Raw genomic sequence first — 20,645 nt, 5'->3', positions numbered from 1 at the left:
TTAGCCCAAAAGTTCAGAATACCCAAGATACAATTCACAGACCACATGAAGCTGTCATGAGAAGGAAGAACAAAGTGTGGATGCTTTGGTCTTTATTAGAAGGGGGAACAAAATACTCTAGGGAGGAAATATGAAGACAAAGTGTAGAGCAGAGACAGAAGGAAAGGCCATCCAGAAACTGCCCCACCTGGGGATCCGTCCCATATACAGTCACCAAACCCAGGCACTATTATGGATGCCAACAAGTGCTTGTTGAAAGGAGCCTGATACAGCTTCCTCCTGGGAGGCTCTGCCAGAGGCTGACAAATTTCAGAGGTGGATGCTCAAGCCAATGACTGGACAGGGTCTCCAATGGAGGAGCTAGAAAAAGCACCAAGGAGCTGAAGGGGTTTGCAGTTCCATAGGAGGAACAACAATATGAACCAACCAGTATCCCCAGAGCTCCCAGGGACTAAACCACCAACCAAAGAGTATACATGGAGGGACCCATGGCTCCAGCTGCACATGTAGCAGAGGGTGGCCTTGTTGGCCCTCAATGGGAGGAGAGGCCATTGGTTCTGGGAAGGCTCATTCCCTAGTGTAGGGAATGCCAGGCTGGGGAGGTGGGAGTGGGTGGGAGGGTGACTGTGCACCCCGGTAGAAGCAGGAGAGACAATGGGATAAAGAGTTTCCAGAGGGGAATCCAGGAAAGGGGATAACATTTGAAATGGAAATAAATAAAACAGCAATTTTTAAAAACAGAGAGAAAAAGAAGAGCAGTTCCTTCAAGGACTGTATCACTATTCTATATATGTACATGTATATACACATACACACACCAATTTCATAAATACCACTGTGCATAAAAATGATACTGATCTCAACACATACTACTATGTCATAAAGACAGATCATCAACAAAGAAGTATTGAAGGTAAAGGACAATTTGTGTGAAAATGACATAACCAACATTTGTAAATTTTCAAACCACTACATCACAAAACCCCTCACAGTAGATCATGAAACTTTTCTCTAAAATAGACCATATCGGAGGAAAGAAGAAACTGAGGAAAGTACTGCATTGCATCTGATCACAATGAATTAAAATTAGAAATACAAGAGAAATGACATAACACATATATAAACTCATTGTGACAGAACAACTTCAAGTGACAAACTGTTCTTTGAGAAATCAGGAGGCAAATAGAAATGAATAAACATTAACACATAATATATAAGAAACTGTGAGATACAATAAAAACAGTTTTAAAATGAATAGCTACAAATCCACAAATTGAAAGATTAGCAGAGTATCAACACTTATGTATTGAATTTTTTTTTCTTTTTTGGTTTTTCGAAACAGGGTTTCTCTGTGTAGCCCTGTCTGTCTGTCTTAGAACTCACTTTGTAGTCCAGGCTGGCCTCAAACTCAGAAATCTGCCTGCCTCTGCCTCCCAAGTGCTGGGATTGAAGGTGTACGCCACCATGCTCGGCTTATGTATTGTATTTTAAGGTTGTAAAAAAATAAAAATAAGTCAAATTGAAAACAGAAACGATCAAGGCAAAAGCTGAGGAAAAAAAGAAAATAACAATACAAGGAAAGAAAGGGCTGGTTCTTTAAGTGATACACTGGGTGACATAAGAGCCAATAAAAGAACAACAGACACCCAACTAATAAAGCTGAAGGTGAAGGAGAAAAGACATCACAGCTGATACTAATGAAAGTAAGAAAATCCCATATTCCTCAGCACGTGGAAAAGCTAAACCCAATAAGCAAATGCATACAAACAAAAGTAAACCAAATCTCATGAACAATTTAAACAGAAGACCGAACTAGTAGTAAAGACCCTTCCAAATGAAGAAAGGCTGAAGCTCAGTTAGATGCATCACTGAATGTCAGCACACCTTTACAATAACTGACAACACTCCGCAGATTATTACACAAAACAGGAAGGAAAGAAACAGGAAGGAAAGAAACACTCAAATTATTGTGAATCACCCAATATTCTTTTGATAACAAAACCAAGTCATGAAAACAAAAAAAAGAGAATTATAGGCCAATCACACTGATAAAAACACATGTAAAAGTCACCACTAAGTACTGGAAAACTGTACACAAACACATATCAAGGGGGTTAGCTATCTACCAGTCAAGAGGCTCAAAGATGTTTCAACATACACAAATTAACTTAAAGTAACTATGTTCTACAACAGAAATCGCAAAAAAAAAAAAAACAAACAAAAAAACACACAATCTACTGGTTAATGTCATTCCTATAAAATTCCAATAACAAAATCCATTGTAAAAAAAATCTTAAAACCCATGACAACAAAAGATACTTCAGAGAGTCAAATAAATTTCACATTAAAAGAGCAATGCTATATTTTTCACAATACCTGACTTCCAATAACACCACACAACCAAAGTAACAAAAACAGGATGGTACTCACACAAAACAAACTGCAGATCAATAGGGTAAGAGTATAAAGAAATAAGGTAGCTACATCCACCTGACTGTTAATAAAGATGCATGCACATACACAGACACACACACACACAAAGACATGTACACACACACACAATTTTATATATATATACATATATATATACACACCCCATTTTATATATTAATATATATCAATATACATATATATGTGTGTGTATATATATATATACACATACATACATACATATATATATATACATATATATATATACATATATATATATATATATATATATACACACACACACACACACACACCACATATACACACACACCAGAGAAAAGATAGTCTTCTTTCTTCCAGTACTGGATAAAGAATCTCAACATGAAGAGTCAATGAGACAACTAAATCTGGATTAGACATCTTGATGTATGCAGGAAACTGAAATGTCAGGGGGGGTAAAACCATGGAGAACATACTTCAAGACCTGAATATGTACAAGAGCTTTCTGAAATAATGTCCTATAGCTCAGAAAATAGCTCCACCATTTATACCAGGGACTCCATAAAATAGAAATGAATAAACAAACAGCATACAGATTATGGGGAAACCTCCCAGATACTCAATTAATAATATATTCAATACATAACGGCATAGACTGTTCATCTGCATTTAATCATTACATAATAATAATGTATCCAATTACTTTCCTTACATCTTAAATTCCATTTGCCTTCCAGCCACCTTAGCTTTTTCTGTTTAATATCTGAAGACTTCAGCTCCAAGTCAACCCTATGTATTCATCTTTCAAGGCTGACATAGGTAATTAAAAGGCTCATAGCAGAGGAGAACAGTAGGGTGCCTTTCCCATGCTATGTGGTGTACATTTACTTCACCAAGATTTTCTGGAGGGAGTTCTAGTCAAGGATTTAAGGATGCCAATACTAAACCATGCATGCCTGTATGAACAGCAGAATCCCTAGTCAACTCAGCTTCCTCAGATAAGGCATTTATCAGTTCCATGAAAACATTAACAAGAGACCTCAGTGAGCAGACCTTAGCTTCCACTATTCTTGCCCAGGACTTTTCACTGCTAAACCTTGCCTAGCTACTCCAACCCCAAGATCCATTCGCACTGTGTAGGTTCCTCCACCCTCACACAGAATGTTTTCACTCCTATGCCTTGACTAACCACCTAAACCCCCAAATGCAGTTGTATTTTGTAGGGCTAACTCAGCTGCATTCTTTATCACATGGTATTCACAGGTCAGTAAAGGAGCTCAGGGGAACTGCAACCCTATAGGTGGAACAACAATATGAACTAACCAGTACCCCGGAGCTCTTGTCTCTAGCTGCATATGTATCAAAAGATGGCCTAGTCGGTCATCACTGGAAAGAGAGGCCCATTGGACTTACAAACTTTATATGCCCCAGTACAGGGGAACGCCAGGGCCAAAAAGGGGGAGTGGGAGGGTAGGGGATCGGGGGTGGGGGTGAGTATGGGGGACTTTTGGGATAGCATTGGAAATGTAAACGAGGAAAATACCTAATTAAAAAAATAAATTAAAAAAATAAAATAAAAAAAAAAGAGAGTAAAGGCTGCTGCTCACAGTTCTGTTACCTGTCTTAATTAATGGGACTTTAGAAACTGATCATAGGGACTCAAATCACACTTCCCCAGCAATGTTAACAGGCTGTGGGTAGTGTCTGTGGATGGTATATACAAAATTTTAGGTCTGTCTTTCCCTTTAGCTCTACATGCCTAGTCAAGTTTCATATCAGGTTATATGAGAAACCTTAAAAAGAAATCTAAAAATGGTGGGAAAATATACAAGATGCTCTCATAGTCCTCCAACAACAGGATCAAACACAACCACTATACCCAGTGACCACTGGCCCTTAAGTGGTCCCTGATTCAAACACACACCTACAATTTCAATGAAGGGAAAATAAAACTCTTGAGAAAAGGCCCAAGAAACCTGAGCAATGTGATCAATTCCCTTCCAAATGAAAGATGTATTCCTGACAAACTCACTAAGAGATGCTCTATGGGATCAGGTGCTACAGGCTTCACCTTCAGAACATCCTAACTTTAAGACGGCAACAGCAAAGGTTGGGAAAGTTCCGCCTCTGTATTGTCTGCAAGATACTTAACTTTGGCTTCATTATGGAGTGGCAGATTTCGAGGATTCCTGCTTCAAATATGGCCTGCTAAAAATGTAGAATAAGGCACTCACCAAAGTCCTGTACAGAGATTCTGCTATGGTTCCACTCAGCACTGGTATGTATGGGGAAGGCAGCTGAGTGAATGGCCTGCCTCAAAGTGTTAGATGCTTTCCTACAGAGACAGACTGACAGGAACTAGGAAATGGAGCAGTAGCTAGGGAGGGAGGAGGGCCATGGAGGAGGTGGGGTGGGGGAGAGGGAGAGGGGAAAAACTGTGGTTGGGATGTAATATGTAAAACAATAAATTCATTTTGTTAACTAAAAAAAGCCCTCTAGTGGGAGGTGGAGCCAGCTAGCTACTTCCACTGCCCCTGCTGCTCTGTCAATTCAAGAATTCAGAGGTTGTGATCAATGGAAGAGCAGGGTGGTGGAAAGCAGCTTTGAAAGCAAGCTGAGCTGTCTGAAGACTCCCTGTACTCTCAGCTTTTCTCATTTCCTTACCGTTCATTATCCCTGCTCTTCATCTACACTAAATTCAATCCCATAAACAAAAACTTACCAATGCTCTGCTAACTACTAATCGGTTTGAACGTCATTACTCCTTTACGTTCAGTCTATGGACATTTTCTGTGTGGAGTCTCTCACTCTCTTCAGCTTTTACCCTTGTGTAGCACTGAGGACATGTATCCCATCTCATGTAAAAGCAGACAGGCTATTGCTAAACACAAGACTTGTTTCCTTATCACCAAGCAGCTTTATACATAAATATGTCCTTTACCATATGCTTCCCACAGAGTTTCATTTGCTCTGGGTATTATAAATTACTTTCAGGGCATCTTTTAAAGAACAGAATGCTTTAACCTTAATAAAGAATAACTCATCCTTTTTCATTTACATGTTCATTCTGCTTTTGCTACAATGGGTTTCTGTGATTTTCTAGGAGTGACACTTAATCTCTCACACATCATTCCGTAAGCCACTGAACACACTGCATAGACTTGACTTTGGTTGTTGACTCATTTGCTCTTAGGTATTTCCCAGCATTACCTGGGCAAGCCTGTACCGCTCATGTTTACAACTTAGCACCTGTGTTCAAAAGTGAACTGAACATGTATGTGTGTAGATTGTTTCAGTCCCCAGCATTCTGTTGCAGTGGTCTCGGTATCAAGTCAAAGGCTAATTCTATACCATTCTAATTACCATAGCTTTATAGTTAGTCAAAATTCAGGTAATATAAGGCCTTTGATTTTCTTTCTTCCTTTCTTTTTTTTTTTTTTAAATACCTCAATATTCCAAAACCTTAGCCTTTCTATATGAACTTTAGAACCAGCTTCTAGGTTTCTTCTAAAACGCCATCCAGGAATCCAACTGTCATGTGAAAATGAAAGAAATGTGATATATAATACTAAATAAAGCTTAGTGCCCTTGCCCATGTGTTAAGTCTCTTTAAATGTACGTGTGTAGCATTAAGGGCCCTCAAAGCGTCCTTCCTGTGTCAGCATCCAGGAAGGTTTGGTACTGCACTATTAGATCCAGTCTGGCAATCTCTGCTTCTGCATTAGATGCTCAGCTCATCCGCATGTAATACAGTAAGGACATTGACATGGCTGAGCTTAAATTTCTCATTCTCTGTATGTTACTGCCTCTCTCCCTCTGTTCTTTTCACATCTGCTTCTGTTCCAATGACACAATTAGGTTCCACTTTAACTCCTGACTTGGAGTGCTACCTAGATCCCGAAGGTTTTTTTTTTTTCTTGCATTTGTTCCTCTGAACATTACAACATGTTTTAAAGCTAATCCTCATTAATTTAATTGTGATACTGAACCACTTATGACATAGTGCCAAGCCAAGACCAAGTTAGCCTTTATATGCTATTACTATAATCTGCAAATATACGTATATGCAATAAGCCAGACAATCCATTAATCCACTGATACCAATTTTGCTTTCCTATCATATATTTCAGATCAACTAATAAATGAAAAATAATCATTCATGTATTAGGATATATTTTTTATTTTCTAGTAATAGTTTAAGCCTACTTCTGTAACATAGATTTTGTTCTTCTACTTATAATGTATATTTTTTAAGGGGAAGTTTCTTTTCTAAAGACTTGTTTATGCATGTACTTACGTACATGAATGGTTGTCTGCATATACAACTGCACACCCCGAGAGGACCTCAGATCCCACTGGACCTGAGTTCTAGGTGGTTGGTTGTGAGCTACCACATGGGTGCTAGGAGTTGAACTCAGGACCTCTGTAGAGCAGCCAGTGCTACTTAACCACTGAGCCATCTAGTCACCCCTGCAATCTCTATTCTAACACTAATCTTTTGACCAATTCAGGTATTAAATAGTAATCGTGTCCTTTCTGAAGTTATTTTATGTTTCATTTCACTTCCTCTAATTCTTAATCTTTCTCACTTACTCTTCTGAGGGACACGGTGTCAGGGTATATGGAGGCCTGTGACAATTTGTCTTTCAGGAAATGTCAGATTATGTGGAGGTCTGAGGACTACTTGGAGTTGGCATTCTCATTCTACAGTGTGGACTCTGAAGACTGAATTCAGGTGGACTGTCTCAGCAGAAAGAGCCTTTACTCACTGCAACACCTTGCTGGACCTTTTATTAACTAATTTAAAAAAAATAATGCATGATTTTAGCCATAAACAAAAACCCAGCTCTGTAAAACATAAAATAAGAACATGTTCTCTGAATTGGTCTTAATATGATTCAAACCCCTCTTCCACAGCCACTTTCCAACCTGAGTTTAACCGTGGTGCACGTGTCTGGAATGCCTTCTTGTGTGTCCCATTCTGCCACTGCTACGACAGGTTTTGTTTTGTTTTGTTTTGTTTTCTCTGAACAATCATATCTCCTTTCACTGGCCATAAAAAAAAAAACAAAATCAGAATTCCATTCCCTCTTCATGCCAGGCTAAGTACCTGGTCTGTGTATTCCTACAGCCCTCCCTGCTGGTCTCTATAACAGCATGTACAACTCAGCACTGTATGTGTGTGTATGTGTGTGTAACCAGTTTGTACCCCCACAATTGGGTCATTACAGAAAGTTCTATGTCTCATTTACATACAACAAGTATAACAGTCACACAGTGGATATATTCAGGGAGAAACAAATTGATTGAGTATATGCCAAAATCTTTTCAGCTCACAATTTAGTCCAAATTGCTAATTCTTATTGATTCATTACTATATATATGTATATATATATACATATATATACACACACACATAGATAGATAGATAGATAGATAGATAGATAGATAGATAGATAGATAGATAGATAGATATGGTCAAGGTACATTTCTCTAATATTTGGAATGTGTCACATACTAGAGTCATTATATTTTAATAGTGAAAAATAGAAGAAATCATACCCATAGCTTAAGCTGAAGAGTGAATTTAATCTATTTTACTTATAGAAATAGCATGACATCTCATTTTGATGATTTTCACACTGAAGTAATAATCTGGCTCATTTTGTTATTATAAAATCTAACTATACAAGGAACAGAGGTAGCAGGATACTTGATAACATACCAGAGATACCATGGCCCAACCAGTCTTGTTATAGATAAACTCCAAGTTGTTCCTCCTTAGATAAAGCAAGCCACCAACCAGTGACACTAACAGGGCCAAAGCAATGGTGCCTGAGTAGTTGGGTGGCCGGAAAACTCGAATCTGAAAAAAAAAAAATATTGATACTTTCTTTTTAATCATGTTCTAGTCACTACTCTCCTTAATTATTATTTTCCCTGAGAACTACATACAATGCGTGTATTGGGATCATATTTACTTCCAGCTCCTCCTTTTAACACCTCCCAGATCTGCCCCTAATTTCTTGACCTCTCTGTGATATTATCCTTTAATGACCTGTTAACTCTCTTCTGTGCGTCCATACACTCCTGTGTTGGGGCTAGCCACTGAACCACAGTTGGCCTATAGCTCTCCTATCACCAACACAAAGACTTCAGGGAACTGACAGTCAGTATTCTCTTCACATCCAGCTTTGACACTATGTCTACTGAGCTCTTAATGAATGACAATACATGCTTTGAACATCTTGGCTATACAGAAAGAGTCTCTTCCTTTTGTTCATTTACTCAAGTGTATGCAACACTATACTTGAAACTCAGTCTAGAGCTTCTCTGGATCGCACAACTAACCAACTCAAGGAGGTAGTCATTAGCTAACCATAGGGTAAGGTAGGGCACATGTGAATTCTATCAACTAGAGACTGTTTAATAAAGCTGCTCAAACACTCCCCAGAAGTCTAACTGACCCACTAAGCATGTGTATGGCAAGTCCAGCAGTCACCCTAGTTGGCCTCTGGCCTCTCCTTGCACACAAAACTATAGCATATCTGCACAGGCATGCTCACATTCATGGTTTCAGGTATCTATGCTTTCATTACACATTCACAGGTAACACAGAAGCTCCATGTTTAACTGAAGAATCGGGCGGCTGTTTTCAAAGTGCCAGTAGCAGTGTACATCCTCCAGGGGTACAGCAATATCCAATTAATCTACTTCCTTGCAAACACCCATCACCACCACACTGTCTTCAGACACTACTGGGTATAAAGCATTCCCCCATTTTGGCTTATGTTTGCATGCAATGGAATCATAAAAAACAAACATTTTTCTCTGTACTTATTAGACATATGAATGTTTTCTTTAAAGAAATGTTTATTTGTATTAATCTCTAACTGAGATTTGGTACTGTATTGAGTTTATGAGCCACAGATATACCAACATATATGTATAGGTCTTTAGAAAATATGATATGCACATACTTATTCTACTTTCTGGGCTGCCAGCTCATATCCATATTACTGTACTTTAACCTACAGAAGCTATTATTTACAAAGAGATACAACTGGAACAAACTCCTGACTTATAAACTGCAGATCTGGGTTCTGGGAACATTTCTATGGAAAGGAATAAGGATACTCTTTGAAACGGTTAACTGGAATGTTAGGCTAAACACAGAATAAAAACATGAGCCCAGAGAAAGTTAATGTACCAGAAAATAAGTGTATACTTTGAAAATAATTATGAAGCCATGTCTCGGGGACCAATAGCCTGAGGAAAAAGGGGAGTGGTGCTAAAATCTCAGGCAACTTGAGCACTTAGCTAATTAACAATAGCAATAAATTAGAAACAGGCATGACAGGGGAAGTGTTAGTGGGGCAAAGGTTCTAAAGGTGAGAGGCACTCTATGCCTAACCTCTGCAAAAAGGCAAAATAACACACAAAAACAAACAAAAATCTTATGTATGTGTGTGTGTGTGTGGTATGCATGTGTTTACAAGAGCCCGATGAAGTGAGAGAACTTTTATTACTGCCATTGGTCTTGGAGTTAAAGGTGATTGATTATTGGCTGCCTAACATGGGTACTAATAAAAAGGGAATTCTAGACTAGAGGCCTTGCACACAGACTGGAGAAGTCTAGACAAAAGACTGCCATAATCACCATCAGGGAGACTCCTTCTGCAACTGATGGGAACAGATGCAGAGACTCACAGACAGACATTAGGTGGAACTCAGTGGGTTCTGAGGAAGAGGGGGACAAATGATGATTGGAGCCTGACGGATCACAGGACACCACATGACAACTCCAAGAATCAACAAATCTGGACCCCTAGGAGCTCACTGAGACTGACCGATCATTCAGGGAGCCTGCGTAGACCCTGCGTGGACCTAATCTCGGCCTTCTGTATATAAGTTATAGTACCATGGAACCTGCATGGATCTAATCTGGACCCTCTGTATATGTTACAGTGGCGTAGCCTGGTCTTCTTGTGAGATTCCTATCTGATGGAGCAGGAGCAGTTTCTGAGGCTTGAATTGTAGTCCTCTGTAAGAACAGTAAGAGCTCTTATCCTGTAAACCTCCTCTCTGATACAAATCTTAATAGTTTAGTAATGAAGTAATTACCTTGACTGACATTACCTGTTACTGCACTTGTTAAACTGTGAGTGTTGTTGGATAATACTTTAGTATAATCCTTGATGTCTCCCACCAACTAGATCATACATTGTTGGTACATTATATAGTAAAATATTTTTAAATGAACAAATTTAGGAAACAATTTATTTTCATCAAAGTATCATTAAAACCAATGATACAGGTGACAAAATCATGTAGGTGACAGGTTTTATTACCATGAGACAATAATCTTGTTTCAGAAAAATGTTTAGATCTTTTAGTAAAAATTCAGTGTTTATGAATAACTTAAAATAACTGCGTATAGTTATGTATTATATAACTATATGTAGTTATATAAGCTCACATATCTTATAATTTTATAAGCAGCTTTTTATAGCTCATCATAAAAAATATGTAAGTAGTTTAAAAAATACAAACCCTCCACAAACAAATTAGTACTTACCATAATTTTGGTTAATTTAATTCAGAATAAATGATCTGTCTCAATCTATATACACAATATTGCTTAAGAAAAAGCCCAGATCATAGTGTCCATATTACTTTTCTAATTGACACTGTACTTGTTAAACTTGAGCTTATTCAATGTCTCCAATAAAATTCTTATTTTTAGACATTTGATTTGTCTCCAACTTTTTTCATTAAAATCAATATTGTTACATTTTTTTCAGGGCTATGAATCTGAATCATACTTAAGTTCAATTCCTAGAAGAGGCACTGTTAAGTTAAATGAAGTAAAAAAGACATAGGACTCATGTTGTGTAGATGCTTACAACAAGTGCCAGTCCCAAAAGTGACACACAGTAGCAGGTATTTCTCCACAGCTCCAAAGCTTTTCCCATATATACATGATACATGTGTTTAAAAAAATCTTGCTCCTTGGCTAGAAATCCCTTGATCATTAATAATATTAAACCATTTTCATTGTATTTTTCCATTCCATAAATTATACTCTAATTAATATACATTTTAGTGTTTGTTTAGAATATCAATTGATCATCATGCAGCAATGCATGAACTGACTAATTACAATTCAAGTAACAGTCACAGCTGCTAAGTCCAGTTTTCTTGGACTAGGAATGGAGCTGACTGGTAGACTATTCCAACTACACCAGGTCCTGGGTTCAATCCTCAGCACGGCAGAAGACAAAGGCTTCTCTAATCAAGGAAAAAGAGCGAACTCCATAGATAAACTATAGAAAACAAAACCCCTGCCACTTCATTACTGCAGCCAAGCAAACCAAGCTAATTAACCTAGACATATGTGAATGTATATCTCTCTGTCTCTCTCTCACACGCACACACACACAAACACACAGTATTTACTGTAGTGAACATGAGCATACATGAACATCCGTCCTGTCGGCAATCCATTTTGCTAGCTGCTCAGCTGCAAATCCAATTCGTTGAAGGTCAAAAGTATCAGCTCTCTTGGGTCTGCCTTTTGAAGGAAAATGCATGAATGTGGGAGCGGAGTTCATGTTGAGCTGCAAAGCAAGTGATAAAATGCTAATTATAACAGCACCCCAACATTCAGTATTATTCATCCAACATCTTCTACATTTTTGTGTGGATTTCCCAAAGAAAGAATTTATTAAGAAAATCTGCATGGCTTTCTGAAGCTTAATTTCTATTTTTATTCACTTTGATGCACTATTAAGCGAACAGAAGAGCTGAATTTGCTTAAGCTGCCTGCACTGTCACATTTAACACTCTATTCACATTCCTGGTGCGGTATTTTGACTAGTTTTTCATTCCCTGTCTCTCTAGACGTTTATGATTAAGACGATGCAAAGAGTCTACAAGAAGAAAACAGAACTAATGGGCTGTGTCAGCGCGTGGATTAACTCAGCTTCTTCAGCAGTCACTGGGACTGGGCACGTGGGAGCACACACATTACCTGCAAATCCAATCTCCTACGAAAAATGCAAGGACTATTCTTTTTCGTTGATGGTCAATAAGCGATGGAAACAAATATTTTTGTTCTAAACAACGTGAATATAAATCTTTGATGCAGTCATGTTCTGTTCAAATTCTTAATTTAATTGTTTTAAAGTGGCTAAGCACAGAAAAGTTTTCTATTGAAAATACCTATTCAGAAAATATACTAAAATGAACACTGCCATAATATAATGTTTATTAAATACTTAGTAGGATAATTTGACATAGAAACTAACTACAATATCAATATATTAAATAGCTCCTATATGAGGATTACATTAAAAAGACAATAAAATAAAACTCAAAGAGATTCACTTAATGAGAATAAAAATCAAGTGTCATGTCAGATGGTGGTTGGCAAGAGGTGAGAACAAGGAGGACCATGCTAACAGTCAAGGCAAAAATGATCCTGGCTCATAAACAAATGCTGGCCGTGGCTGCCTTACTCAGAAAATAGCCCAAGTAACATCTATAGATCTTCAAACAGCTTAGCACAAGGAAAATCTGAATCTGAAAAGCAGTATGTCTCTATCAACTGTTTCTCATGTACACTACTGCAAATGCTACCAAACACTCTTATTTACCACCACATTATCTTAGTCCTCCTGTTAAAGAGGGAACGGTAGGTCTCAATTTGCCCTATGTTTTCTGTTTATCCCTGCCACCCCTAAAGCTGTCATATTAAGTTTAAATTGCTACTGTTACAGTGGGACCTCCATGATGTGATTATGCTATAAGAGCTCTTCCTTGAGCTCTGTCCCCAAGGGGGATGTAGTTTTATAAAAAGGCCTTTCCCTCTTCATTCACTGCTCTGCCTCCCACAGCTATAGAAGAGGGCGCTCTACACACTCACATATTAGAGTCTGGCTGCTTTGCAACTGCATGCAGGTACACTGGTAGTTGTATTTCCCTAAAATATAGCTGGAGATTACCTTATTGTTGTTTCTTTTCCTGGTTTTCATTTGTTTAGCCTAACTTTTTCTTCTTTCTATACAATTTACATTTAGTCAAGTTCTGCAAAAATACTGTAGTTTGAAGATGCTAATGTTGTTATTAATTTATATATGATAGCAATTATTTTATAAATATGCATCAGGGATACAACTAAGTATCTTCACACATTAACATCTCATTGTAGTAATCATAAATGTTCTTTTTCCTGTCTGCATACAGAGATACAGCAGAGTATGATTATGAAATCTTCAAGGTACTCAGCTATGAAGAGGTAAAGCTAGACTGTGACACTGGACTGTCTGACCTCCACCCCACCATTTCAATTATAGCACAATGCTCCAGAACTTTCCTCCTTTGAAAATGACTCCTGACTAACTGTTTTATAAGTAATCTTAATAGAAACTTTGAAAAGTTCATTATAAAACTAAATCATAAAACCTGGTCTCATGGTAAGAACCTGACAACTTCTAATATATCATACAACACATACCATATCATTAGTATATTGTGTATGTCTCATATATATATGTGTATACACACACACACACATATATGGTACACATGATATGAATGTATCATACAGAAATCTTCTCTGAAGTGAAATAATACCTCCTGGAGAACAAAGAGAGGCTCCTGCGATCTGAACAGTAAACAACATTAAGACAAGCCGGGAAAGCTAACACTTAAAGGATTCCCAAAGGCCTTCCAGATGGTTATAAAAGCAGAAAGCAACTGCTGGCAGAAAAGGCTCTGGCAATAGAGCTGTATGGAGGACACTGTCCAACCTGTTGAGTTGCCTGCAAGTCATGCAAAGAGCTTGACATTTGCAGCTGTCACACTTCATCACTTACCCATGTCGTAAGAAGTCACCTGTGCTCCTGTAAGCAAGCCCTATCCATATCCTACAAGGAAGTCAATAAACACACTGCGTCCCAAGCAGGATTTCTGGTCAGCCATCAGTTCCCTATCTGAAGTAGGGAGTAGATGTTTGTTTTCATATTCACCCAAAAGGCTCATACAATAGGTTGACATGAAATATGGTGTGTGCTAGAACCACTATCTTATTCCACATCCGGATGCATTATCACTCTAAACAAGTGATAATCATGGCAACAATGCCATATCCAACAGGCTCCTTGAGAGGCAGCCCTAATGAATATGTATGAAGTGCTCAGCAGGCACTGCTGGTAACAGAAGCAGACATGATGCCACACCTAAGAAGGTGCTCTCCATGATGACTAGCATCCTCACACGCAAAGCCAAGTTTCTGTCTACTGAGAAGACTGTACATGTGAGTACATTACACGTCTACAAATGCTGCTGTACAAAGTAGGTAACATAAACAAAAGAAGCTTATTTTCTGCTACTTCTGGAGATGAGAGTCCAACATCAAGGTGAACTGGCAGGGCTGGGTTTCTGGGAAGCTCCTCTTCCTAGCTTATGTGAGACTATCTTATTCCTGTTTCCCACTGCCTGTCTCTGAGCAGGCACTGCTGGTAACAGAAGCAGACATGATGCCACACCTAAGGCCTTCCTGCTTTCTTCCTCACAGGAGGAAGACAGTGATCAGCGACTCATCCTGGGAGCCTCTCTGATGCTCTGTCTCACATAGGGTCATAGGTGATTTCTAGCTTCAACACTGGCAGCATTTGTGGTAGAGATCTAGGCCATAACAGGGAGAAAATATTTGTGATAAATACAGACTATTTTACAGTGTATCTGTGGCAGAAGCACACAGGATAGCTGACTGGTAAAGTGTTTGCTGTAGAAGCATGAGGTCCTGAGCTCAGAGCCCCTGCACCCAGACGCAGTGCCTCACAGCTATAGCCCCAGCATGGAGACTGGGGTGCAGACACCGTTGGATCCATGAGCCAGCTGGCCAGCTAACCACACTATTCCAATATCCAGGGTCAGCGAAAAAGTCTATCTCGAAAACAAAACAGGATAGGGAGGTCTCAGAGGAAGAAGTGCTCCCTATACATGCCAGGCAACCTGAGTTTAATGTCCCACTCAAACAAAGACACGAAAAGGTGAAAACGGAGAAGTGCCTCCACAATGGAGTCCTCTGACACCAACATGGAAGTCATGGCATATATTAACAAATAAACCATGCAAGCATGGTCACACAATACTACACACATATGAATACAAACAAACATTCACACATGTACATATACATATAAAATAAATAAGCTGCACTTAACACTATATGAAATGCTATAAGCCCGTGTGAAATACTACCTAAGCAATATGTAATATCAAATTATGATTAATGCTTGATTTTGGACACTGTGCTAGAAAGCACATTTCCTTTAAATAGAAATCAAAGTGTTTTTTACTATGATAAAAGAACAAAATATATAATGATGGGATTATCAACATCTCCACATTTCAACTCTAATTTAACCACAGCATAATTTTTAATTAGATATTTTCTTTATTTACATTTCAAATATTATCCCCTTTCCTAATTTCCTCTCCAAAAATTCCCTACCTCCTCCACCTCCCCCTGGTCACCAACCCACCCACTCCTGTTTCCTGGCCCTGGCATTCCCCTATACTGGGGCATAGAACCTTCACAGGAATAAGGGCCTCTCCTCCCATTGATGACCGACTAGGCCATCCTCTGCTACATATGCAGCTAGAGCCATGAGTCCCACTATGTGTTTTCTTTGATTGGTGGTTTAGTCCCAGGGAGTTCTGGGGGTACTGGTTAGATCATATTGTTGTTCCTCCTAGGGACTGCAAACCCCTTCAGTTCCTTGGGTACTTTCTCTAGTTTCTTCATTGGGGACCCTGTGCTTCATCCAAAGGATAGCTGTGAGCATTCACTTCTGAACCACAATATAATTTTAATCAAAATTAATTCAGGTATGGATTTCAAAATAACATACAGAGTTTTTACCTGTTGAAAAACATCTGTCCCTTCATCATAGTCCACCATTCCAAAAAACAGTTTGTTGCAAAAAGCAGATGAATAACGCCAGGAATTAGCCAGGATTTGATATTCTTCGTTAGCCTGCCTGGAACAGATAATGAAGCAGAACAAAAACATTTTAGTATGCAATGACCAGAGCCATTGTTACAACAGGCAACTCTGGGGTAGTCAACCAATGATGGGATAGACCATCATCTCACTAGGACTTGGGTGAACTGCAAACTACACTGCCATACACATAAGATCAGCAAACACTTTCTAAAACAAGTGTATCAAACTACAACTGAACTGGCCATAAAACAGTGTAAGTGCTCTACAGACACACTCATGTGCATACCGAACTCCTTCTATTATTTTAAATCAATCTGTATAGATTAAGTGTGTAGAGTACAGGTAATAAATGTTTCTACATATAGCAATATAACACTAAAGAGGGACTGATTATGTCAGAGCAGAAAAATTGGTGTGCTTACTAATTTTTGTATCAAAAACCAGATAATCCAGAAACATCTGTATTTAAGGCACAGAAAACACAATGATTTTATCTGTATTGTTAAGTGTTTAATACTTTCCACAGCAAGAAACATAACATCAATTTACTATATGAACATTGAAACAGCTAGACACACGGGTCCACCAACTCCTAAAAACTATAAGTGAGCAATAATACCAAGCTCTGGCCATTTGTCTGTAAATCATGGACGTTGGAACAAATGTTGGAACATAACAGCTTATAATGAAATGGCCTAAAACAAGGATGTTGTATTTTCTTATCTCATATTACAAATTAATCCAGCCTATCAGAGTCTATCAAATATACATATGTAATAATCAATTCAATCCACAAATCCATGATTTACTAAACAATGTGCAAATGACAAATTCAAAATCCCTGACTTCAAGAAGCATTCCTTAAAGAGAGGAAGATCTTACACAAACACAAACTATCAGGTAAGTTCAAGTTCTCTGAAGCTTTTCAAAAGACTGTTAAAAACCAATGGATCAAAGGTGAACTCCCTCTGTTCTGACACTCATACTCCACCCTCATTTTACCCTTCTGATTTCCTAGTCACCACTTGTAATTCCATGACAAAGTCCTATACACAAGCACAATATCCTCCACACTAGAGCCATGTCCACTCCATGTGGTCTATGTCACGAAAACACCATGGCCACTCCTACAACATACGCTAAATATTTTGTTCAGAATGCCCTCTTTCTTCAAAAGTCAGTACAAAACCTGCCACTTCTGTTGAACGACACCCCAAGTCTACACTTGTAATACTCGCTGGTGCCACTGACTGCAACGGAAACCCTGGGCTACCATGCAGAAGGACTTACTGGATGCACACTAGCTGTTCTTTTGGAAGTATTGATTGCCCACTGGCTAGAACCGGAAAGTTCCACCAAGTTTTGCTGTTAGTGATAATGAATAATACACTTTCCTACCTCATCAGTAAATCATAAATACTTTATAAAAAAAGATTTATTTATTCTATGTATGTGCGTACATGGTTCTCCTCAGACACCCCAGAAGAGGTCATCAGATTCCATTACAGACGGTTGTGAGCCACCATGTGGTTGTGGGAATTGAACTCAGGACCTTCAGAACAAGAGCCAGTGCTCTTAATCACCGAGCCATCTCTCCAGCCCCATAAATACTTTTTAAGATGTATTTTCCACATTAGAGACTTTCAATTCTGTCATGTCACTTAGACAACTTAGATTTATTTCACCTGGTTAGGGCCTTGGGGGAACAACATTGACCTTCTAATCTACCATACTATAAAAATAATATAATTTTTCTCATTTATGTTGGTTTCAATGGAATAATAACTTGGTTCACTTTATTACTATAAAACATGACTACACCATACAACAGGTGAGAGGAAATGTGATAACATAGCAGAGACACCACAACCCACCAAGTCTTATTACAGATCAATTCCAAGCTGTACTCTCTTAAATAGAGCAAACCATCAACAAGAGGAATTAACAGAGCTAAAGCAATCTATGCTACTTGGCAAATGAATAGTATTTATGGCTCCAAACATTATAATGAATAAATCATTGAGAGATGTGTTAATGTCAGTCTTATAGGCAAATGTAGATTTGAGAACATAAAGATATTTTTACTCAGTATTTTAAGTAGATGCTGCAGTAACAAAGAAATATGGCTAAAACTGTCTACCAGAAGAGGCCATAGGAAGAAACAGACACTCATGCAATGCCAGCACATAAATATGAACCAAAGTCTTAGATATGCCTTATACTTGCACACATAAAATGGGAGAAAATGGACTGGAACCATGGGTGGCTGGAAAGCTGCAGGAAAAAACAGTCCGGTCTAAATACTCAATTTATGAGCAAATCCAACAGGGAAAGACAGGAACATAGACAAGCTAATCTCAAATGTTCCTGTGTTCAAGAGAATCTAGGTTTCATATTAGACAATAAGGAAAAAAAATTGAAAGACTGTGGCTTCATTCTATAAACAGCAACCAGCTTCAGGTTTTTTTTTTTTTTTAAGTACATTTTGCAAAGCAGAATTTGCACTGTGTCTGACAACCCCACGTCTAAGGGAGAATGAGATTTTGATAAATGTCTGGAGCCCATTTGAGATGGTCGAGTTGGGAAAAAAAAGTTTACTAATATTTAATCATGTGACCTATTTTGACTACACACTTCTTTGATATCTAGAAAGCCAGGGCATCCCACTGAAGTTTCTGTGCAACCTTAGATCACTAGTTTTGATTGTAGACTTCATACAAAGTAGAATCACCTGGGAAGGCAATCTCGCAGGCCTGTGAGGGGCTCACAACTGGGCTAATGAAGATAGGCAGACTCACCCTCCATGTGAGCAGGCCATTTCCTGGACTGGGCCATGGACTGATGAAAAGGGAAGTGTCCAAGTCACTATTTCATTGCTGTGACGAGACTCCATGACCAAGCAAGGTATAGAACGCATTGAATTGGAGGCTTGTTTAGTTTCATGGCAGGAAGCAAACCAGCATGGCTGTAGCTGAGAACTTTATATTCAGAATCACAAGCAACAGGAATGGGAGTGGAGGTGGAGAGAGACAGAGAGAAACTGGGCACAGTAGCATGAGGTTTTGAAGACTCAAAGCCCACTTCTAGTGACACACCTCCTCCAAGCCACACTTCCTCATTCCTTTCCAAACAGTTACTATCTAAGGACTCAGCAGGCAAACACATGAGCCCATGGGGGCCACCCATTCTCATTCAAACAACAACAGAGTGAGTTCCACGGGGCTTGCAGGCCATTCAGGGCTTTCTGCTTTTGCCTTTTATACAGAGTAAGCAGCTGCTTCCAGATCATGCTGCCTTGTATTCCACACAGTGGTGGAGAAGAGCCTCAAATTGTAAACTGAACCCTTTCTGGCTTACTTTGCCATCAGGGTATTTTATCACAGCAACAGGAAAACAAATACTAAGACAAAGCTTTGGAAATATTTCTACTTTGAATAAAAGATTCCATGAAAGTCAAAGCAAATTACAATTGCTGAGCTCAAATACAAAACTGAGCAATGTTCATATTGGCAAAACAAATGGACGCTTTCTCCTGTTTGGGTGTACTGAGCAACAATAGGGTCAATGAACAAATGTATCTCTAAGACAAAACTAAATTAAACATGCTTAAGAAATATGTATTATTAATGCTATCTATTCAAAATAAAAGTAATGCTTCAGAAATAAAGGTGTCCAATGATGTAAAGTCCATTATCCCCTATATCCACAAACACTCTAACTTAACAGGGAATTTATAAATCTAATAACGACAAAAAAGGAGAAGAAAAGAGAGGAAGAGAAAAAGAAAAAGAAAAAGAAAAAGGAAAAGAAAAAGAAAAAGAAAAAGAAAAAGAAAAAGAAAAAGAAAAAAGGAAAGGAAAGGAAAGGTAAAAGATAAGAATGGAATCTAGCATGTTTGTCAGCTTGTACTAAAAGCACACACAAATATTGTTACTGGTGATTAGCACACTTGAGGCCTCACTGTCAGTCAAAATTCAAAGCAAATACCACAAACAGCAGGTGCACACAAATAAATAACTACATTAGTAAACATGTCTTCTTTCCCGAGTAGGGGGAACAGCAAAAATGAATGTTCAAGCATAGGGATGGAAGGAACATATGAAGTGTTCTAATATGTACACAGAGCCTGAAGAGGGCACTCAAGCTGCATGAGAAGGATCTAGTAGTGTTAAGAAATAACCACAGGGCACTGCTCTGT

At 38.5% G+C, this 20,645-nt stretch overlaps 1 protein-coding gene across 10 annotated transcripts in view; it reads right to left on the bottom strand.

The window, feature by feature from the left end:
• Positions 1 to 20,645, bottom strand: part of Tusc3 (tumor suppressor candidate 3) — a 161,700-nt gene that overhangs the window by 87,379 nt on the left and 53,676 nt on the right. For 6 of the 10 annotated variants that reach the window (XM_017313024.2, NM_001357306.1, NM_030254.4 and 3 more), the window contains exons 3-5: positions 16,364 to 16,481; positions 11,910 to 12,050; positions 8,156 to 8,296 (exon numbers count right to left, since the gene is read on the bottom strand). In XM_017313024.2, the coding sequence (XP_017168513.1) occupies positions 8,156 to 8,296; positions 11,910 to 12,050; positions 16,364 to 16,481 (400 nt within the window). Of the gene's footprint in view, positions 1 to 7,359; positions 7,480 to 8,155; positions 8,297 to 11,909; positions 12,051 to 16,363; positions 16,482 to 20,645 lie in introns of those variants that run through there. The other 4 variants (XM_017313026.2, XM_017313027.2, XM_030243860.1 and 1 more) reach the window with 3 other exon arrangements.

Source organism: Mus musculus, chromosome 8 (genome assembly GCF_000001635.26).
Source record: "Mus musculus strain C57BL/6J chromosome 8, GRCm38.p6 C57BL/6J".
In the NCBI taxonomy this organism is placed as follows: domain Eukaryota; kingdom Metazoa; phylum Chordata; class Mammalia; order Rodentia; family Muridae; genus Mus; species Mus musculus.
Note: the sequence above shows the minus strand (reverse complement) of the source record. Positions and strands in the feature narration are given on the sequence as shown.